Raw genomic sequence first — 24,656 nt, 5'->3', positions numbered from 1 at the left:
GGAAAGATAACACACTGGATGGGATAATATATTCACTGATACATATGATAAGGGGTTAATATAAAAATTTATAAAGAATCTATAAAACTCAACTCCAAGCAAACAAACACTCCAATTAAAAGATGGGAAACACTGAATAGACATACAGAGAGCAAACTTTATGAAAAGATGCTCAATGTCACTAAGTCTCAGAGAAATGCAAATTAAAACCCCACGGCGACAAAGAACACAGACTGAGAGCTTCCAGAGGGAGGGGGAGTGGGGCTGGGTGATAAAGGTGAATGAATTAAGAAAAAAAAAAACCAACTCAAAAACACAGACAACAGTATGGTGATTGCCAGAAGGAAAGGGGGTTTGGGAAGGTAAGAGAGTGTAAAGGGAAGATGGTGGGAATGCAGATTGGTGCAGCCACTGTGGGTAGCAATATGGAGTTCTCAAAAATTAAAATGGGCCCAGCAGTGTGGCTCAGTGGTTGAGCATTGATCTAGGAACCATGAGGTCACAACTCGATTTCCAGTCAGGGCCCACACCAGGGTTTCAGTCTCAGTCTCTGGCAGGGGTGGGGGGGCATGAAAGAGGCAGCCAATCAATGATTCTCTCTGATCATTGATGACTTAATCTCTCCCTCTCCCTCTCTGAAATCAGTAAAATTTTTTAAAAAACAAAAAATACATAAAATGGAACTGCCTTATCATCCACCAATTCCACTTTTAGGAATATATCCCAAGAAATCAGAAACACTAATTTGAAAGACTATATGCACCCTTTTGTTTACTGCAGCATTATTTACAATAATCAAGATTTGAAAGCAGCCCAAGTCCATTAGTAGATGAGTGGATAAGACAGCTGTGGTACATTTACACAATGGAATACTACTAGGCCATAAAAAAGAAGGAAGTCATACCCTTTGCAACAGCATAAATAGACCTAGAGCAGCGGTTCTCAACCTGTGGGTCGCAACCCTTTTGGGGGTCGAATGACCCTTTCACAGGGGTCGCCCAAGACCATCAGAAAACACATATATAATTACATATTGTTTTTGTGATTTATCACTATCCTTTAATTATGTTCAATTTGTAACAATGAAATTGGGGGTCACCACAACATGAGGAACTGTATTAAAGGGTCATGGCATTAGGAAGGTTGAGAACCACTGACCTAGAGAGTAGTATGCTAAGTGAAGCAATCCAGTCAGAGAAAGACAAATACCATATGATTTCATTTATATGTGGAACCTAATGAACAAAATAAGCTAACAAAATAGAAACAGACTCATAGACAAAGAACACAGACTGAGAGCTTCCAGAGGGAAGGGGAGCGGGGCTGGGTGATAAAGGTGAATGAATTAGAAAAAAGAACTCATAAACACAGACAACAGTATGGTGATTGCCAGAAGGAAAGGGGGTTTGGGAAGGTAAGAGAGGATAAAGGGAAGATAAATGATAATGGAAGGATACTTGACTTGGGATAGTGAAAACACAATACAATATACAGATGAGATATTACAGAACTGTACTCCTGAAATCTATATAATTTTATTAATCAATGTCACTCCAATAAATTTAATTAAAAGTTACATAAGTACATTTAAAAACACAACAAAGGACAATAGGTGGTAGAGTGTCCACATGGCACAAAGTAAGAGGTCCACCTATATACAGGGCATTCATGTTTGACTATTTGGAAAGTATTAGGAGGGTACTGGAGAAAGCAATCAATAACATATATAACCAGTTACTTAAAACTACCTTACCTTACTGGTTCAGAATAGACTATTGACATGAATACTGGTCATTAACAGTTTGTGTTTCATTTCAACTGTAGCCAACATCTTGATTCTTCCCAAAGCAATTTTTTCCCTCCAACTTGGTCATCAATAATTATGGATGGATTGAATAAAAAAGGAGAGAGAGAGAGAGAGAGAGAGAGAACACTCATGGACATGGACAATAGTGTGGTGATTGTGGGTGGGGTCAGGGGTAGAGGTGGAAGAGGGCATAGAGGGGATAAGTAGTCATGGTAAAAAAAATAATGACTTTTACATTAATAAATCAAAAGGTTATGGTTTATCCTTACTTTTACTTTCTGTAAGAAACTGTGTAATCCTATCATGGTATTGACCCAAATTTACCAAATATCTTCCACTCAATCTCTTCTTTAAAGTTGAATATCAACTCTGTAAAGCTGCTAGAATGAAAAGGGACTGGCTTTAAATACAAATCTTATGTTAGTAAACTATGGTTGGGTCAGAGAGTTCATTCAAATGTCCAAATCTACATATTTTAAGTAAAGTTGTAAATAATGTAAAATATGAATCTAAGAATGCAATATAATTTCATACTATTAATTTTGTATATAGGGAAAGTGAGAGCCAGTGAAGTGAAGCCTATAGATGGTTACAAAAATATGAGTCTCTATCATAATTATTATGTGCACAATTTGTCCTATAATGTATGCTTTATAAAACTGAGAAGTCCCTCTACAGTAAAAAGGAAAGGGAGATAAGAGTTGATGATAAGAAATCATTTTAGAGCATTGATCTGCGGACTCAAGGGTCCCAGGTTTGATTCCGGTCAAGGGCATGTACCTTGGTTGTGGGCACATCCCCAGTGGGATGTGCGCAGGAGGCAGCTGATCGATGTTTCTCTCTCATCGATGTTTCTAACTCTCTATCCCTCTCTCTTCCTCTCTGTAAAAAATCAATAAAATATATTTTTTTAAAAAAGAAATCATTTATTTAGGAATCTATCATAATAAAAGCATAATATGCTAATTAGACTGGACATCCTTCCAGATGAAGCCGGGGCTGCCAGGGCAGCCTGGGTCCCAGGTGCCTGCCGTCGACTGGAGGGAAGCCCGGGTGCCAGGTGCCAGAGGGAAGCCGGTGCCGGCAGCTGGGGGAAGGAAGGCCTCCTCTTGCATGAATTTCGTGCATTGGGCCTCTAGTCTTTAATAAAAAAGAAGCCATAAATCTCATTAGATATCACAAGTCATTTTCATAACAATGGGATACTAGGTAGAAGACAGGCTATCATCTTTCACTTACAAAAATAAAACCTGCATCTAAGTGATATTTTCAGATTTACCCTTCTCATTCAGTCAGCCACTGAAACAAATGTGATCAAAGTGCCAACTCCCAAAGGGCCCACCCAATGTGTCTGCATACAGTTCATTGATCATTTGGCTAAAATACAATGAAATTTATTGCTAAAAGTAACTTCAGGTCATAAACTTTCATATATTTTAAGTGTCTAAGTGGCACAGTAATGTTTTTCTGCCAACAAATGATACCAGTTTAAGGCTGATTTACTGAAACCTAAACCCACCGTTGATATAGTTTTAAGACCCAAGGGCAGGGTGGCTAACCAAAAAAAAAAAGTGGATTTGATATATAAGGTTAGGATATAACAATCTATTTTTTGAATCACTGTTTTTTGGATGTTATTATCAATCTATTTCTTGAAACACTGTTTTGTTTGTCTGTTTTCTCCATGAAGAACTGTAAAATGAAACCTGGTCAGACATTTGTTCACAATGACAAAAATAGATTCCTAAGAGAATAATTAATGTCTTACTAAATACTGAGACCCAATGCATGAAATTCATGAAATAGTAGGCCTTCCTTCCCCTGGCTATGGCACTGGTTTCCCTCTGGCATCTGGGACCTGGGCTTGCCTCTGGCTGCCAGTAGGCACCTGGGACGCGGGCAGCCTCCACTTCATCTAGAAGGTCATCCGGAAGAACATCTTGTCTAATTAGCATATTATGCTTTTATTATTATAAATGTTTCTTCACAAGCTAGGATGTAATTAATTTTTTAAAATACCTGCTCTTATTTTTAAATCTACATAAAATTATACTTAGATTTTGGGAGGAAATGTTTTATTGAAATTAAACTCTCTTTATATAAAAGGGGATAAGTAAGAAATGTTGTGAGGTAGTCAGAATAATGACCCTCAAAGGAGTCCACGTGAATTTGTTTCTAGAACCAATGGATATGTTACCTTACTTGGTAAAGGGGACTGGCATATGTGACTAGATCAAGAACCTTGAGATGAAGGTATTATTTAGATTATAGCACAGTGGGAGAGAGAAAGGTAGAAGAGTCACAAAGACACAGAGATTCAACTTTGCTGGCTTTGATGATGGAGGGAGGGGGCAATGAGCCAAAGAATGTGGATGGCCTCTGGAAAATGGAAAGATCAATGCAATCAATTCTCTTCTAAAGCTTCCAGAAAAACGCACACAAATAAATAAAAAAACACACAAAAGTACCACAGTTGTGTTGACATTGATTTTAGCCAAGTGAGACCTATGTTGGGCTTCTATCTACAGATTGTAAGGTAATAAATTTGTATTATTTATGCTGCTAATTTGTGGTAAAACAGTGATAGAAAACTAATGCAGTTATGCTATCCTTTCTTCTCAGAGTAGCAGATTAAATACGGTAAGTACTTATTCCTACTGCTTCCTAAAACACTGAAATAATGGAGAACTTTAAAGGCTTAGCGGAGCAAAGAGGTCAGGAAAGGAGCCAGTTGCAAAATAAAACTTGAAAGTCTGTTTTAAAGGCACATTTAGAGAACAAAAATGTTATTGAAAAATAAAACTGTTATAGAAGAAATGAAAATCTTGGAGAAATGAAATCAAATAAATGGACATAAACTGAAAGTCATAAAACAAAATTAAGAACATCTTCAAGAATGTAGAGAAAAAGTACATAACAATAACAAAAGAGAAAATGTAAGAACATTAGAAAATCATTCCAAGAGTTCCAACAGCCAAATAATGAAAATTCTGGAAGGACAGACTAGAGAAAAATAGAGGGAAATAAAAAAATTAAGAAAACTGTCCAAATTGAAAAGGCAGAGCAAAATGGACTAAATTTGACTCACACTTAGGCAGAACATCTTGCAAATTAAGAACAGAGGGGAAGATTATAATATTCTGAAAGCTTTAAATTGAAAAGGGATTAAAACTCAGAGGAGCATCAGACATCTCAGTAGCAACATTAGAAGATAAAGAAAAAAAAAGAAAAAGAAAAGAAAGAATGTCACTGAAATGTTGAAGGAAAGTGATTTCTACACCAGACCAAATTATTAATATTAGTAAGAAAGTACAGATTATTTTAAAAATCAAAGTCTCAAAAAGTTCACTATCATATTTTTTATGAGAAGCTCCTGAAAAATGTGTGTAGTGAAAACAAAGAAGTAAACCAAGAAAAGATGAAAATACATGCCTCATAAAACAGGGTTTCTACACCAAGAATGCCATAAATGGAATTCCCCAGCATGATGATGAAGGGAGATCCCAACACAATGGGAAAATGATCAAAACATATGGGCTCAGTCAGAGAAAGATAAATAACACATGATCTCATTCATTTGTGGAATATAATGAACAACATAAACTGATGAACAAAAACAAATCCAGAGACAGAGAAGCATCGATCAGACCTCCAAACCTCAGAGGAAAGGCAGGGGAGGGTTGGGGTAAGGGGAAGAGATCAACCAAAGGACTTGTATGCATACATATAAGCCTAACCAATGGACACAGACACCAGGGGTTGTGAGGACATGAGTGGGGGGTAGGGGGCATTGAGGGGCATAAGGATACATATGTAATACCTTAATCAATAAAGAAAAAAACACACACGGGCTCAATTGTTATAGCACTTAAGGAAAATACTGATAGTTAATCTAATTAAAGCATGCTGTAACAACATTGGAAATTTAGGGTAGGGTGGATGTGGTAGAGGTGTAGTGGGTAGCAAGAGTTAAACAAAACAAAACCAAATTGGATTTTCATCTACTTCAGTTAAAAGCAAGTAGATAATGTTCCCAAATGGAAAATCAAGAAGCAATTTAAGAATGGTTAAGGGATTTGCATGTAAATAACAGTAGAACCACCCAAGAGGGCAGGGACTTCTCATGTTTGTAGATTTAATTTAATTAAAAACAGACTAAATGGACTGACTACCTGAGAATTAGTTTTTTTCATTGTAAAATCTCTACCACATAGTTGTTGCGAAGATTCAAATAATGTGGGCAGATCACCATGCAAATGATTGACATGCGGAGCTGGGAAAGGATAAGCAGGAGTTAGGGATGAGAGTCCTAGTAAGCAGTGAGGAGGTAAAGGGCCCTACCTTATTTGCTGTCCACAGTACTCATTGATCACACATAGCCCAAATATTCTGAGACAGCCAATATTTCAAGACTTTTCAGGTAAGAAAATCAGAATTTGAAAAAAGAAAAAAATATATTCTACTAAATGATGAGATCTGTTTTCTTTGAACTCCTCTAGGCCAGAAGCTGTAAGAACTTGGCTTTTTGAATTAATTCTGAGAGGTACCAGGGAGTTGGCAAATTACATATCACAGAACTGGCCTGATCCAAAGTTAGGAATACTGTATGCTTTTTCTATGAAACTCTTTCAAAAAAAGCAACTGAACACTTTTTAAAAAGGTGACCTCTTATTTAAAGAAAACAAGGATTTGTCGGTTGTACTTACTGTGGCTTTTGAAACACTGGCTCAGCAAAGAAGATGTCCATGAAGACACCTCCAAGAAATGCAGATCTCAAATAATGTGCACGAAGTTCAGGTTCCATATTGCTGACGTGTCTCACCAATAAGGAGCCAAAATAAAAATTAACCTCAAGGATGGAATTGTGATGGATTAAATTATTACCTTTTAGGAGTTAAGAGTCTTCTGATAATCACATTGAATCAAGAAATATGAGTAGTTAACTGTTGGGAGGTGGAAAAATAATGCACACACTTTAATATTAAACCCAATCATGATTTGAAAGTTACATATAGTTTTTATAAAACTGAAGTTGCAGTATTGAATATATGAGTTTATATTTTTATAACCTAAATGACCTTGTTCATTTAAATAATTATAAATTGCATGCCAGACAATGAAATTACTTTGATGGTAATTAAGTATTTATGTAATTCAAGCACATCTACTAAAGTAGAGCTCACAGATGTGCTATGCATCCAAGGTGAACTCTCTTCATGGTATGGAATGATAGAAAATTTCATAATACAGTGTGTAAGACACCTTCCCCATAATTACACTCTTCCTCCCACAGAAGTAATCCATTAAGGTTCCATCTTGTCTAGACAAAGTGGCTCTTGAATAATCAGACAGCTAAATGCTTTTTTATAGTATTTAAAGCCATATATGAATGCATTTAGAACAGCATAAGAATTTTTCAGAAATAATTAATGATATATCCTTATTTTTCATTTGGTAAGTATTTATAAAAGCCTATTCACCTATTGCTGAAAGTGATGAATAATATTTAAAATGAAGATGAGCATTATCAAAATAATTGTATTTCTTTTATTTACATCATTTTGATAAATAGAATGAAATATTTTATCATGACAGGAGCTACATACACCATAAAAATCCCATAAAAAGGGATTAGTTTGCAGTTGTTAAATAATTATTCAGTTCAATGAACACATTATATTTTGGTGGGCTGAAAGCTTCGTTGGTTTAAGTTGACTTTTACTCTCTTTGATTTGAGCTCATACAAGTTCCTGAAATGGAAACGCCACAGGTTTATTTTTTATTCAGTCAATAAAATGCATAACATTTCACTGCTGAGAAAACATGTCACGTGCAGAACGAACAAACGTTACACAAAATCACTTTGATAAGAAGTCACCCCTTCTAAAATAATGACTTCACCCAGTCACTTTTCCATATATGAAACTGCAATGATTTTGTGTGGAATGATCAGTGTCAAAAAAATCAACAAAGGGAGAATAAAAGCAATTCTTTATTTTTATCCAAATATATTAGACTTTATAATTTAGTTAGTTTCAACAAAAACGTAGAGTCACCATATAATATATCATTCAAACCAAGACACGCTAAGAGTGAAAGGGAGTGCTGTTAATAATTCCACAGGTACAACAGGACAAGCTGGCACTCTTGGATGGAAACTGGGACTTAAGAGCAACTTAGCAATAGGGGTTAAACTGCAATTACATGCAGAAATCATATCTTTCCCATACATACGTGGTAAAAATAAAGAAATAGCATTCACTAAGAAATATTAATTTTGGCAAGAGGGGTTGTTTTCTCATCATCCAAGTCTCTGTTTAAGTATCACCCCCTCCCTAAACCAGTAACCTACTCTAAAATGATTATTATTTCACCCAGTCATTTTTTCATTTTACCCTGTTTTCCTTTCCTTAGTATGTTACTATCTGAAATCATCTCATTTGTTTTTTTGTCTGTCTCACAGTGCCTCTCCCCATTCTCCTACCGATTTGCATTGTTCAAATGGGCAGTGACCTCCTCTGACTTAGTCATTCCCAAATCCCCCAGGATCGAGAAATGCCTGGGACATAAAAAAACAAAGCATGCCAAAAAAAAAAAAAAAAAAAAAGTTAAATGAATTAATGAAAATCTTTGGAAAGTTTATTTTGGGGCCCATATTCTACTTGGTATCAAAGACAAAATAGCTCTCTCTCCAAACTGAATTATGGCTCTATTTAGTTTTAAGTGTTTGGGCTAAATGATCTATGCAGTTTCTTCCACTGGTAATAAATATACTATCCCCTCCCACTCCGCCCCTCCCCCCCCAACTCCTCTTTCTGCTACTATTTCACTTCTTATATCCAACAAAAAGGAAAGTTCAGAGATTAAGGGGTAGGGCAACCAGCTTTATTCACAGTGGATGGATGCTCAAGACTGATCATTTTGCCAGTAACAATTCCCTGGTATATGTTTGCACCTACAGAATTTGGTTGATACAGAGGTAGCCAGAAGGTATTCTTGTAATCAGTGATTGAATTGTTGATGTAATAATTTTCCAATAAGGGAATTATCACAAGATTGCTAAAAACAGGAAATGATGAGTGCCCAAACCAGCCATTAAGGATTTGCATGTTAATAAGGACAAATAGATTAATTATGGGCAGACTTGCACTGCAATGTTCAAAAAGTTTTATAGGAAAATCCATTATATTCTGATAAAGAGCACTTATAAATTTTCACTAAAATATCTGCATTCCAAATCTTTATTTTGTAGTTGTTCCACCAAGCAATAGCTTTGATTCTATAATGAATTATAAATATAAAACCTTAAGGTTAGAAAATAGTACTGCTAAAATTATTTTGGTAGGCCAGGGATCCAATATACCAATGAAATCAGTGTTTAACCAACCAAACAATAACACCAAAAAAGAAAAAAAAATGGATGGATAAAATACTTTCAATTCATCAAATTTTAAATTCTCTCAAGTATATACAAAACATTCGTCACAAACTGAGTGACAGGTATTGGATAGGATAGGTTCCCCAGGTGAGGAAACAAAGTCTGTCCTATTACAACTACTGCCATCAACAAAAGAAAGGCATAAGAAAAGAGAATCGGAGGGAACACTCTGTAAACTGTATCAATGTCTATCTGCTGTGCTGTACACCTGAAACTAGCACACACAAAAAAGTGTTGAATGGAAACTGTAATAAAAAAATAAAATTAGCCCAAATTGTGTGGCTCAGTGGTTGAGCGTTGACTTAGACACCAGGAAAGGTCATGGTTTTGATTCCCGGTGAGGGCACATACCGGGTTGTGTGCTAGATCCCCAGTGTGGGGCATGCAGAAGGCAGCTTATCTATGATTCTCTCTCATCATTGATGTTTCTACCTCTCTCCCCCTTTCCCTTCCTCTCTGAAATCAATAAAAATGTCTTTAAAATTTTTAAAATAAAAGAAATCTCTGGAAAGAAAAGAAGACACTCAATAAGACATATATATTTAAAACATAAATATTTATCATCTCTTTCAGTGTATTGTTGTGTCTCCGCAAGGAAAAATTATTGGTTTATGAAATGACAGAAGTTTCGGAAACAAAGTGGAAATTGACTCATTTTGAAACAGGGACCATTAATTATGTAATTTCACACATTCTCTGCATTCAGTATAACTTGGCTACTGACTATCACAATGATTCAACATTTGTTCAGAGCTCACAGTTGTGTTAAATCATATACAAAACTGGTGTCCAGATTTTAATTAGCCCAGGAGAGGACCAATTCTCAAATTTATTTATCTTTATTTCCCCCCAGTACTAGCAAGTTTTAAAAATTGTAAAAAAATCTTCAACATATTGATATACTCTAAAACTTACAAGTTAAATATATAATGGTTATATTTTGGCAGGACCATAGATAGCACAGACTTGTGTGACTCCCTCATATAAAGTACAATTGAAACCCTCTCAGGACCTTAAACAGCAGAAAACATTAAATTAGATTTTAAAAATGACAAATAATTTAAGGCTAAAATATTTGGTATTAATAATTAATGCCAGTAGCCTTCCTAGCTTAATAAAGTAAACATGCACAAGAACTACAACTCTGAACAAAACATCACAATTTTATCAGATATATATGTATGTATGCATGTGTGTGCTCATATATATATGTATATGTATATACATATACATACATATATATAGTTTTATCGCCCTGAAAGATATCTATTCATCTTCGGCTTAATTTACATATTAGAAATGTCATGGAGAATACCACCCCTTTAAATATATATATATATATTTCCAGAATATACAATATAAATATACCATATATAAATCATGCCATAAAACTAAATGCAAAATCTGCACATTATTGCATGCATGATGTGATAATACATGCCCGTTAGTAGGAATTTCCTTATGATACCCTCCCTTCACAACGTTTGCTTTCTGCACAGTAGTAGTACTTGGGAAATAAGGCTTCTCAAATAAGCATATCTGACCGGGGAGGAAATGTGCCTTTCAGATTCCTTAGAGAGGATTCCCTCATCAGCCAAATATTAGATTATTACTAAATCCCACAGTAAATAATGCCTAAGAGGGTTTTTGTTATGTGAATCGATCAGAGTTCATTTTCCTTAATTTGGCAGGGAGATTTCCCTCCATCCTGGCTCCTCCCCCAGCCATCCTTTGAAGCTTTGGTGGCAAGTCAGCCACTGACTGGCTCATGGGATCGGACAACATCTTGGTGGCTTTAGATACCAGTTTTTCTTCTGAGTTGCCAGGAACTGAGCTTATTCGTTGAAGTTTCATGGGCAAATCTCCCAAGCTGTAGGCTTTTTCTGAGGTTGTAGAACTCATCCTCAATAGTTTCCTGGGAAAGTCTTCTCTTCCCGTCATTTTCTGCAGCTTGGATGGAAGTTTTGTACTAATGTCATCTAGGCCATCTAAGCAATCCACAGAGTTATGTCTTTCTTTGCTGTTAGTTATGGCTGGTGCTATTAAGGGGGATGACATAAGAAGCATTTCTTCCTGTTCTTTCACACTGTAAGGTGTGGTGGGGACTTCAAATGTTGCATGGAACTGGGAGTAATCAACTTTAAAGAACCCTTCTTCTAAGGAAATTACAGGAAAAAAACGATGACCCCAAAGAACTTCATCTTCAGTGTATGATGTTCGAGCTTGACAAGTCATCCCTGCAAGCAAAAAGAAAAAAAAGAAGTCCTTGATAAAACTTATGCATAGTGGAAACACAAGTGAAGCTAGTTTGAACTAAGGAATTTATCTTGGTTTCTTATTTAAGCTTTGGAGTGTCCATCTGAGTAGAATAAGTAACAGAATATGTTAAAAGTTTTCATAAAGGATGGTAGCTTAGAGGCATATACTTTCTTCCAATGAAAAGCATGGGACACTTTCATGTTTAAAGGGTAGTGCACCGATAGCATACTTCATTGTTTATCCATAAGCCAAAATAAAAGGGCATTGAATAATAGCAACAATAGCAACATATTTATCTCTATAAGGAGATAAGTGTAGAAATTACATAATAATTTTCCATCATTCAAGAAACAGTGTGATTAATGAAACAAACTTGCCTTTGAATCCAAACATCACCACCGTGTAAACTTATGAAATATATTTAAGTGAGCATCACGTCCCCATTCTGTTGAGTAAACCACGGAAAATAACACCAGAGCCACAGGACAGCTTTGAGATTGAAATATAATAAATAACATGTACAGAAATGTAAAATATGTTGTATAATGTCTACACACAGTTTGTTCTTATAAATGACAGCAAAAATAACTAACCCAAATATTTCCTAAATAAATAAAAGTTGGAAATATGTTTTTGTTAGATAATGGGAAGTCATTGTGGTGGCTCCATTCTTTTGGACCTTTAAGGGCAGGTAAAGTTTTGGTCAAGTTAGAAATCTACATGCTAAAATCAGTAATCTGGGCCATGTGATGTTTCAAGTTCTATTCCTGCTATAAGAATCTTGAAACCGATGCTGGATATCAAATGCCAAATTTTACTATTTATTTATTATATCACTTGGACATTTACCTCATGCTAGTTTGTTTTACTCAAGTGTGTTCTCTTCATAAACATATATTTAAGACTAGAAGTCTGGTGCATAAAGTTTGATAGCTTAGAGGCATATCCTGGCCTGCGGGATCGGGCCTAAACTAGCTCTCCGACATCCCCCAAGGGGTGCCGGATTGCGAAAAGATGCAGGCAAGGCCAAGGGACCCCACCGATGCAGCATCGGGGCTGAGGAGGGGTGCAGGAGCTTAGCCTGCTGGGGAAGGAATGCGGGAGGGCTCCAGGACATGTCCAGCCTGCCTGGTTCAGTCCCAATTGGCCGGACCCAAGCAGCAAGCTAACCTACCAGTCAGAGTGTCTGCCCCCTGGTGTTCAGTGCACATCATAGCGAGCAGTTGAGTGGCCTTAGCATATCAGTAGCATATTACTCTTTGACTGGTTGAACGGACGACTGGACAACCGGACACAACATATTAGGCTTTTATTATATAGGATGAGTTACTATGAAATCAGTCACCTTGTAAATGTTCATTGTGTGAAGACTGGAAGTCCATGAATAAATTAATAACATATCAAATTTCAGGCTTATATTAGTCAAAAGACACAATTTCTCTAAGTTGCAAAATTTACTACTTACCTCTACCTTTATTCTCAGACTTCTATTAGAAGCTATTACAATGTAAAATGATAGATGAATCTTTAAAAAAATGCATCTCTTCAATAATTAAGTGTAATTTAAACAATGACAGTCTTTTGTCTTTCATTTCTATTCTCCCTTTGTCACTTTATAAATAATTTCTATTGTGTTTAAGCCTGGAATAGTTTGCATAAAGGGATATTCTGTCCTTTCCCCCTGACTAATAATTATACATATAATACTTAGAATAAAGTGCATAATTGAAAAGCCATATTAAAGATAAATCCTTCATTGATTCTTTCCAAATATCTCACCTTATATTATTATCAGTTATATATCACCAAAGAATAAATTGTTGCCACTTATAATATTGTCTTTTTCCAGAAAGTTTTAAAAGAAACTTATATAGAAAATAAATACTTATCATATCTCAGGCACTATTAGCTTCTCTCTCCACATTATTTCTAATCTTCAATATTATCCTGATATGAAAATATTCTTACATCCATTTTTAAAATAAAGAATATGTTATTCAAAGAGTTTAAATATCTTGACCTTTCTTGGGAGCAAATCTAGGAAGCTGTAGAAAAAAAAAGGTGTCAGTATTATTCTAATTTCTGGGGTTGTTGTTGCTGTTTTTATTTTGCCATGATACATCTGTATATTTGTTAAGAAACCAATTTTAAGGAACCTATAAATTTAACTTTGGTGCTAAAAAAAATGATAGTGACCAAGTAACAGTCTTAATAATCAACATTATATCAGGAATAGCCCCCCAGAAATCTACATATATAAAAGCTTAAGTGACCGTTTGACTGTCCGACCAGATAGTAGCTATGATGTGCAATGACCACCAGGGGGTAGATGATCAACACAGGAGCTGCTGTGCTGCGGTGACTTGGAAGCTGTGGTTCTCTGGTGACACCCGGAACCAGAGAGGAGGGAGCCAAATTCCGGGGTGCATCACCCAAGAACCACCCACTCGTCATCTGGGACCCCTCGGGGGATGTCGGAGAGCCAGTTTTGACCCAATCCCCACAGGCCAGGCCTGGGGACCCCACTGGTGCACAAATCAGTGCACTGGGCCTCTAGTATTGATATATGAAGATAACAATATTAGTATTAAAAGTTTAGATCATGGATTTGTTAGTTATTTCTACCAATAGAGAAAACACTGGAGCAAAATTTAAATTCAAAAGTGTATGAATTTGACTACCAATTCCACTACTAAATAACTTGTGAAAATTACCTAAAGCTCTCTGAACCCTGGTTTTCTCTTTTACAAAGTAGAGATAACGATACCTTCCTTTACAATGCCGTTGAGAATTTGAGATAAGTGGAGTACAGAACAAAGCCTAGTATTTAGGCAATGCTCAGAAAATTATGACTGCTGTGCTTATCCTTCTGTAGTGATCACTTGCAATTCCTGTTCTTCCTGTAAATTAGTTATATTGAATTAACATAAGGAAAAATTCTGGTATATTAGTCATTTGTCCCATATGAGAAATAAAGAAAATTAAATTTAAAAATCACTTGATATCAGATAGCAAATCTCTTTTATAAATGGTCAATTAAATATCCAAAATATTTTAAAATATAGAAAAAATGCATTACTTATGTTTGCAACATTTAGAGTTTCTTAATATTTTCCACCTGTTATCTCTGATAACATAATAGCAGGAGAGACTGACTGTGGACTCGGTGTGTTGCAAAGATCTGCAGCAAGCTGAGAGACTAAATCCATTATCATGCTTAGGTAATTATCCCAAGAATATTTGCCAGCACTTTAACCTTTGTTTGTTCTTCTGCTATTTCTTTTACACTTTTATTAGATATAGGCACACAAACATCAGACATTTCCATTTTAAACACATCATAGTTTTCATACATAGTTTCACTTCAAAATACTCATATGCATCAACCTCTGGATAACGATATGAAAGCATTAAAAGTTGGATAACAGGAAATGTCTATGGTGGTCACTCTGTAGTTTAAACAATGTGCTAACCTAACATGCAATTGAGAGACTACTTCGTTTTACAAGTTGTTCCAAAAATGCTGCTAAAAAAATACAAATTCCAATTGAGAACATTTAAAGTATAACTATGTTTTCTAAGAACATGTATGTATCATAGTGTTCTTCCTTCTAGAATGTGTTATTTTCTATTTCTTACTCTAACCCAAATTATTTTAAAATAATTCATACTTGGATCCATAATCGAAAATGTCACTGGAATCAAAATTAATGCAGAAAAATAGCATTATTCAAAGGGTACGATATGATGCATCACTTAACTGGCAACGCAACTGTTTGCATGTTTTAACCAGATTCCAGATTTGAACAAATGTGATGAAAATCAACACAAGCTCATCTCTGTGGAAACTGGCAAAGCAACAGATGTTGCTTCTGGAAATAGCTGGGACTTTTGAATCCTTAGATGAAAAACATTTGTTTGAGGGGTGGGGGTGGGGACTTATTCTGTGAACTGATTCATGGATAAAACCTCTATTTATTATTGTTCCATCCAATTCCTTCCAGTGTCGATATGTCAATCTAAAAGGACAGAAGCAATGTAGGCTAACGCCTTTATTTTTTACTTTTTCCTTTCCACCATGCTATTATGACCATCTATTGAACCGAATCGAATGTTCATTCAAATAAGAAGCCTGGGCGCTTTTTAAGTGAACATGGCAAAGTGAGTTGTTATTTGCCAAGTCCTTAATTCACCTTTCAGAATTCTTCTAACTCAATATATCCTGGTCAGGGGTGGTACATATGTCACCCACATGAGGTGAGTAGGAGATTGTTAAATACAATATAACCAGGCCAAGGGCGATGTCTGACTGCTGAGACACAGAAACTATCCAACAGTCAATAGCTTCTGCACAGTGGAGGCTTTATCGTAACCTTACTATAGAAGGTGGGAAGTGAGAGAGAGATTGGGAGTGGGGAGAAGGGGGAGCCTAGGGTGGAGCTGGGGGGAGAGAGAGATTTCTCCTATAATGGTGGCTGTGTTTCATTATGTACTGTGTAAAAAAAAAAAAAAGGAGAAAAAAAGCAAATCCTCAATTAAGTCATGTAATAATAATAATAGTTAATATCCCTTTAGGGCTTACTACGTGCAAGTGTCTTTCTAAGCACTTTTTGCATATTATCTTGAATCCTCAGAACAACTCTGTAAATTAAGGGCTGATTTCATTAGTTTCACATGGATGTTGTGATGATTAAATGAATATATATAAATTGCATGCACAATAAGTATTGGCCATCTTTTCCCAGAAGATATCCTTAAATACGGGCTATACACTATTCTACAAATGTCATTAATAATGCACTTACACTCTCACACACACACACAACTGCAAAATTCAGCCAAATCATATTTTGTTTTTATTCCTTAAATCTATCATTTTTGCCTATTTTTCTTCAACAGGGCAATTGATGAATAGCTTAGCATGCACAGTATGAGTTATATTTACAAAGTAATTTTCTAGACCGCTCTCTGGTTTGCTCTGAAGATTATTGAACAAGGTCTGTAGCTGTTTCTTCCCTAAAGTACTTCCAAAATTTCACCCATCCCCCAAGACGTAATAACTGTAATGTTTACTTGGCATTCTCTGCACGATCTCTACTATCTTGCACTGAACTGAACCCAAATTTAAAGAATAAACTTTTTGAGGAAGCAAATGATACTTAAAAGAAATCTTGTTAAATAAAACATAAAGACACTGTGTACACCACTGTTCAATAACACTACCATTGTGACATCAGGCTCCTCAAGGATATAGGCTGCAAAGCAGCTAAGAATATGTAATTGCTTCCGGAAACTTTACTTTTCAAACAGATGCACTCTCTCTAAACCTCAATGTACTCTGGTCAGATAGACTTTTTAGAGAAGTTTCTGGCACGGAGTCAACCCAGCATTATCCTCTATTATTCACAGGCAGTTGTTCTTCCCATGTGTTCTTGTGTATCAGTTTGCTGTTATTGCTCAATCTAGGTCAAAGAATTCTAAAAATAAATAAAAAAATAAAAACAAGAAGGAAACCCCAATTATATTTGTTAGAAAATAAAGTGTCAATAAGAAGTTTAGTAACAAATATTTCAAAAGGAATAGTTTCGGGTTCTAAGTTCTCAGAAGAACAAAAGAAGGGAAAGCCGATTTCCAACCATGACCACTAGAACACATTAGCTCCCAAAAAGAAATATAAGTGCAGGTGCTATAAGGGTCAAAGGCAGGTAGAAAATCCAACAGGGAATTCATGGTCATACTGCTAAAAATATATTTGAAAGACATGGACTTTGAATATAAACTTGAGATTGTTGCTGTTTTAACCACACACTTTTAGTAAGACTTTGGGCATATTATTTCAGTTATCTGAACCTTGACTGAGATAAAATATGGATAGTAATAAGGGATAATATGTAATTTATAGGTTTATTACAGTTATAAATGATATATTCTATTTAATGAGTCTACTATATTACCTGAAAATAGCTACCAATAATTGGTAGCTATTATCAATCATTATTATTATTGAGGTTCCAATTAACTAAAAGGTCATCTTAGATATATGTCAATTCTCTAGTGATCACCTAATTTCTTAGACTCCACTTAAACAGATGAAGTAATTTCCACCTTGGTAAGTTCTATTAATTTGATATAGACCATGTTGTCTATACTTATTTGGAGTATGAAAAAGGCCTATTATTACACACATTATGAACTGGATTAAGTCTAGCATTGTCGATCTGACCTGCTCTGCACTAATGTGACTAACTTTACAGTAGCACCTACATCTCACAAAATAGATTAACTTCTGCTGCACTACCTCTGGCTCTCCACTCTGACTTCATATAGAAGTATGACAGAACTTTCCCAGTACACTTTCAACTGGCTGCCTTCATTCCCCTCATCTAACAATGGAAATGTTCCATTCTTAGCACTTGGTTTTCTCTTTTCCTTCATAGTATCTACTATAACATGCTTCCTTGTATTGCCAATTATAGAAACACTAGAGGCCCAGTGCACAAAATTCATGCAGTGGTAGCGTCCCTAGCAGCTGTCGGCTGCCAGCCAGGGCCTCCCTCTCTTCCCCCGACTGGCCCCGCCCCCTGGTCATACTCCCGGTTGAGGGGACAATTTGCATCCTATGCCTTTATTATATAAGATTAGTAACCTAAATTCATTCATGTTATTGTTTACTCCTGTAAAGTTATGACCTTTAGCTTCCAAAACATCTTAATGTCATAATGTCATAGACACAATGCAACCTAATCACTGTTGGGGAATAACCCATATTATAAGACTGACATCAGAAAAAATATTTTTCTAAGAAAAAATGTAATAAATTTCTAGTGTAAAAGAAAACAAAGCATCTTTAAGATGACAGTGGAATTAATTTATTTTGGAGAAGATGATTCCTAGTCATAGAGAAGAAAACCGTTTGAAATACTGTTGGGAGCAATAACACATATGTAAACTTTAAAAAATGTTACATGTAAGTTGCAATAATTAAATGTTTAGATTAATCCCTGTTTTTAAAAGATACTTCTAAAACTTTTCTTTCAAATATAAATTCATAACTATTTTGTGTGGAGTGATGGTGGAAATAGGTTGAAATCCTACCCTGCCCTACTGTGATGGTATAAGAAGGTAAGGATAAGTAACTTTTAAACTATGTAATATTAAAACAAAATAAATAAATAAATTGAAAAAAGAAACAAACAATAACCCCCAAAATTACTAACATGTCTTCCTAGTTCCTAATAATCTAGTTCTAAATTACCATTACATTTTATCTCTTCAAAAAACCTTAGTAACAATAACCATAATACATGGTAAACAATACCGCCAGGCCCTAAGTGTTTTGTACTATGTATGTTATTGTGTCATTCTCTCCACCACTCTAAGAAGAATGAACTATTATTTTGCTCATATGACAGATAACAATACTCACTTATCAGGAGGGGAAATATCTTGTCCAATGATATATGCAAGAGATGGCTGTAGTCAAGAAATACACTCAAGCCCTCCAATTCCAGAGCCAGATTTTTTTTACCTCTATTCTATTCTGTTTCTATTTTCTTGGACAACTTTCCCATTAGTAACTATTGTTTTCCATGCACATTTTTTGGTCCATGCTGTTTCAATGGCTTGAAATATCCTCTTCCATCTCTCCACCCATTGACATAATAATTCATATTCAAAGCTCAGATCACATGCTATTAATTCTATGATTTAATTTTAATTTATTGACTTTTATATATATCACTGTCATGCACACATGTGCACATGCACAGGCACATGCACCCACATTCCTCACTATCTAGGTACTGTACATATTTCAATGACATACACAATTAAATTCCATCAGTAGTAGTACTTAACATTTATTAATTTATGAAACATCTTTGTTCTGCCAGGCACTCTCCTAGGTGCTAAATTACAAGGTGCCATGGCAATGGGGAAGAAAAAAAAAAGGATGAATCCTTTCAACCTCCATGTTTAAACCTAGTCTTGAAAATGAGTAGTAGTTAGCCACACAGTCCATATTCACAATGTGAGAAAAACACATTCTGAGGTGGGGAAAAGACATTTACACACATTTTGTTGTATAACGTTCCTATTTGTTCATTCATTCAGTTAAAGAATCATATTGTATTAAGAACAAGCTCTTAAGGGAGCTCTTATCCACCATGGCATCTCTAGTATCCAACATTGTACCATGCATCAGATACTCAATGAAGTCTTTGGGAGAGACAGCAGGAGGATTGGAGGAAGAGGAAGAATAGAAAGGTTAAAAATGCCTGTGCAGGAGAAGTTAACTTCTACACACTTTAGCAATCTATTTACCACCAGGAGTAATTGTCATTGGGAAGGAATATAATTATTAATGAAGTAGATATCTGTAATATATCCATCTTAATTATTTTCAACTAGAGGCCCAGTACACAAATCTGTGCACCAGTGGGGTCCCTCGGCCTGGCCTGCAGGATCGGGCCGAAATGGGCTCTCCAACATCCCCCGAGGGGTCCTGATTGTGAGGGCGCAGGCCAGGACCAAGGGACCCCACGGGTGCATGATTAGAGCAAGGGAGGGACTGCAGGAGGGCTCCAGGGTGTGTCTAGCCCATGAGCCAAACCGGTTTCGGCAGCATATTATGCTTTTATTGGTTGAACCACTGACTGGACAACTGGACACTTAGCATGTTAGGTTTTTATTATATAGGATGCTTTCAAGGAAAAGATCAGGTCTACCCATGAACTCCAAAATTGGCTTTGAAACATATATACTAACAGTTTAGTTTGATCAGTAAGTAGGGGGGAAATTCTCAAAATAAATTATATATAATCACTCTATAAAATATGAATAACTCTTGCACAAAGAAGTAAGACACATTTGCTGGTAAGTTGCATTCAAAGATAACCAGTTAGTTTATAATTTCACTTTTGTAAAATTATATACCAATAAATGTATTGTCTACATACTTTTACTGGAGAGGTTAAATTCATCTGCATTTAACTATTAAATCACATGATAACTAAATAATTGCATATTATGATACACTTGCATACTTGATCTCTAGTTAAACCTAGTTTTGGAGAAATTTCTATCCCTCATGAAGCTATAACAGATCACTTTATAAAATAGGCTTACTTAAACACACACACACACACACACACACACACATATTTTTATTGATTTCAGAGAGGAAAGGAAAGGGAGAGAGAGAGATAGAAACATCCGTGATGAGAGGGAATCATTGGTCGGCCTCCTGCATGCCCCACACTGGGGATGGAGCCCGCAACCCAGGCATGTGTCCTTGACTGGAATCAAACTCGGGACCCTTTAGTCCACAGGTCAACACTCTCTCCACTGAGCCAAACCAGCTAGGGCAGGCTTACTTTTTATATAGCCTGCTACTTCTTTTTAAATCACTAACTAAAGCCTTTCTATTAACATCTTCTTTGGCAGAAATTCACATACATTTTGTTTGCTTGCAGGCTTAGAATGGAGCCTGAATAAATATTTGCAATTCAGCAGTTGTTCTAGTTCTATGCTTTTCAGGGAAAGGTCAGAGCATTTTGCTTCTAATTTTGCTGTTATGTTATTCTTGAGCCTAAATGAAAAATAAAGTCCGCATAATTTTATGAGTGTTTTTTATTTTAGATGTGGAAATGCCACATCACAGCAATAATCACAAATACATGATATTTTAGTACATCTATTTTAAAAGAAAAATAAATGATTCGTTAGCACCGTGGTCGGCAATCCATGGCTCGTGAGCCATATGCGGCTCTTTGGCCCCTTGAGTGTGGGTCTTCCACAAAATACCGATGCACTCAAGGGGCCAAAGAGCCTCATCTGGCTCGCGAGCTACGGTTTGCCAAGCTGCAGTTTGCTGACCACTGGGTTAGCACAGGTATCTTATGAAAAAATTTTATTTTCTGCCCTCATAAATAAGTATTTAAAAGTCAAACTATTAAGAGTTTCCCAAATTATATAGTTTCTTATCTCCTTTGATAGTATTTTAATTTACTTTAGTTAAAAATATCTCAAAAAAGGCAAATACATAAAAATGCTGAGGAAAATATCATATAAAATGCAAACAGTAACTTCCTTAAATTTGACATTTGCAGAAAGCAAATAATCAAACTCTGTAGGTTTAGGTTAAAATACAGCTCAACTCTTACGGCAGCCTAGATATTCTCCCAGGTTTTAAATGACAAATGATCTGTCAACATGCATTCTGTTAATGTAGAGAACCAAGGTCTAAGGGTAAAATTCTCAGCTGGCCTGGTGACTTTCTGGGGAAATTTTATCACATATGTCTTGGCAGGATGTCATATAAGTTATGAGCATAACTGTTTATATCACATAGATGACACTAAGATATACAACACATACAACTGCTTAATATCCAAAGGCTTATTAATGTTGCAAAAACAATGTAGCCAAGTTCTAATCAAGGAAGTTAGTGGTGAAGAAAGAGGAAAGGCAGGTGAGTTAATCCACTTAGAATATTGTAAATCAAACTTCCAGGCCAGATGTCCACTTAGGAATTATAAGATAGAATTAATAACTGGTAAAGAACAGACCTATTTGGTGGACACGGGTATCAATTTTGTGTTATTCATAATCAGATACTACAATTTATATATTCTACCAATTTTAACAGACTTTTCAAAAAAACAAATGCAAATAAGTTCTAGAAAATAGCTTAATATCATGAGTTATTTTATTTCAAGTAATATCTTACTCTGCCTGATAAACAATCCATAAATTAACAAATTAATATTTCATTTGATTGACCTAAAAATACAAATACAAAAACGGGTCGCACAGTTCCTAATTCTCCCTCCTCCCAGGCCTTCTCTATGTCTTTTTAAAATATATATATATTTTTATTGATTTCAGGAAGGGAAGGAGAAAGAGAGAGAGATAGAAACATCAATAATGAGAGAGAATCATTTATTCGGCTGCCTCCTGCATGCCCCCTATTGGGGATCTAGTCCCCAACCCGGGCATGTGCCCTGACCTGAATCAAACCATAACGTCCTGGTTCCTGGGTTGATGCCCAATCACTGAGCCACAATGTCCAGGCATCTCTTTTATATATATTTGCAAAAATTATCCAAAATTATTCTGAGACTGTTTCATTCACTAATTCATGTCTTTATTTAACCAAATTTCTACAGAAAGAAATGACAGAAATTTGCATTTGGGGGATGAGTCAAGAATAATAGAACTATTTTAAGTGAAATAAAAAGAAAAAATATTTGAGGTAATGATTTTCTTAAAAATGGGAAGGAAAGCTAATTGGCAGGCTAGTTGAGGAGTAAGTTTTATTTCAGATATATAATTATAAAGTAATTTAGATAATCCATAACAGCACTATCATCTAATATCTACTGCACATATATTCTAGAATTTATGCTACAATATTTAAATAAATTATTTTGTTTTCAAATTCCCTGTGGAATAGTTACTACCTTCTTTTTTACATGATAACCTTGCATCTAAAAGATAGGTAAAAAATCTGAACAGACATTTTATCAAAGAAGATATACAAATTGCAATTGCTCTTATAGAAAGATGCTTGACATCATATGTCATCAGGGAATTGAGAATGAAAACAACAAATGCTGGTGAGGATTTGGAACAACACGAATTTTCATTCATTGTTGGTGGAAATACAAAATGGTACAGCCACTTTGGAAGACAGTTTGGTGGTTTCTTACAAAATTAAACATGCTATTACCAGCAGGTGGTCATTCCCCGAGGGGTCCCAGACTGCGAGAGGGCACAGGCCGGGCTGAAGGACCTCCCCCCCCGCCGAGTGCACAAATTTTTGTGCACTGAGCCTCTAGTTACCATATAATCCAGCAATTAGACACTTTAGAATTTACCCAAATTTGTTGAAAATTTAATGTCCACACAAACATCTACACACAAATATTTATAGCGACTTTCTGCATAATTTCCAAAACTGGAAGCAACCAAAATGTCCTTCAATGGGTCAATGGATAAACCTGGTATATATCACTACAAAGGGATATTATCTATACTAATAAAAGCCTAGGTGGTGTCTCACCCCCGCATCATCACAAGATGGCCACCCCATGCCGTCACAAGATGGCCGCCCCCACATCATCACAAGATGGCCACCACAATATGGCCAGCAGGCAAGGGCAGTTGGAGGAAATCAGGCCTGCAGGGGAGGGCAATTGGGGGTGATCGCGCTGGCAGGGGAGAGCAGTTGGAGGTGATCGGGACTGCAGGGAAGGCAGTTGGGGGCAATTGGGCTGACAGGGGAGGGCAGTTGGGGATGATGAGTCTGGCTGGGAAGGGCAGTAGAGGGCTTCAGGCTGGCAGAGGAGCGGTTAGGTATCAATCAGGCCAGCAGGGGAGCAGTTAGGGGGCAATCAGATGGGCAGAGGAGTGGTTAGGGGGTGATCACTCTGGCAGGCAGAAGTGGTTAGGGGCAATCAGGCAGGCAGGCAGGTGAGAGGTTAGGAGCCAGCAGTCCCGGATTGTGAGGGATATCCGAGACTAGAAAGGGTGCAGGCTGGGCTGAGGGACACCTTCTGGTAGCTCCACAGATTGGCCCTGATTACCAACCAAGCCTAGGAAACCCGCAGTGCATGAATTTTGTGCACAGGGCCTCTAGTTCAAGGATAAAAAGAAATGAGCCATCAAGCCACGAAAAAGATATGAAGTAACCTTATCTGCTTCTTCCCTCAAGTATACATCATTTTCTTACTTTTCCTTTGGACATCAGTTCTTTAAGTACATATAATATCTAATAAATGGTGGAAAAAGTAGTGCTTATGATAAATACTATTATATAAGACTAGGGCCCAGCATGTGAAATTGCATGAGACCCAGACTCGGTGCACCGTGGGACGCAGCATCAAGGCACCTCCTGGTGACCGGTCTTTGGTCGTTACGACATTACAACCACTGGGTTTTTATTATACAGATTATTTTACTGGTTTTCAAACTGTGTTCCATGGAGCCCTAGAGTTGCACTGAGGTATCTCAGGGACACACCTATGAGGAAAGAGGGAGGCCAAGTAGGTGGGACTATACATATATACAATTTTAATTCAACTCAATAGCAAGAAAACAAACACTGTGATTAAAAAATGGGCAGAGGAGCTAAATAAACATTTTTCCAAC

General features: G+C 36.3%; 1 protein-coding gene across 1 annotated transcript in view; it reads right to left on the bottom strand.

The window, feature by feature from the left end:
- Window positions 1-9,782: 9,782 nt before the first annotated feature.
- The window catches only part of KCNJ3 (potassium voltage-gated channel subfamily J member 3), a 137,907-nt gene continuing 123,033 nt past the window's right edge, over window positions 9,783-24,656 (bottom strand). Inside the window, exon 3 of the mRNA XM_006767372.2 lies at window positions 9,783-11,482. Coding sequence (XP_006767435.1) covers window positions 10,896-11,482 — 587 coding nt within the window. The 3' untranslated portion in view covers window positions 9,783-10,895. The remainder of the gene's footprint in view (window positions 11,483-24,656) is intronic.

Source organism: Myotis davidii, unplaced genomic scaffold (assembly GCF_000327345.1).
Source record: "Myotis davidii unplaced genomic scaffold, ASM32734v1 scaffold433, whole genome shotgun sequence".
NCBI lineage: Eukaryota > Metazoa > Chordata > Mammalia > Chiroptera > Vespertilionidae > Myotis > Myotis davidii.
Note: the sequence above shows the minus strand (reverse complement) of the source record. Positions and strands in the feature narration are given on the sequence as shown.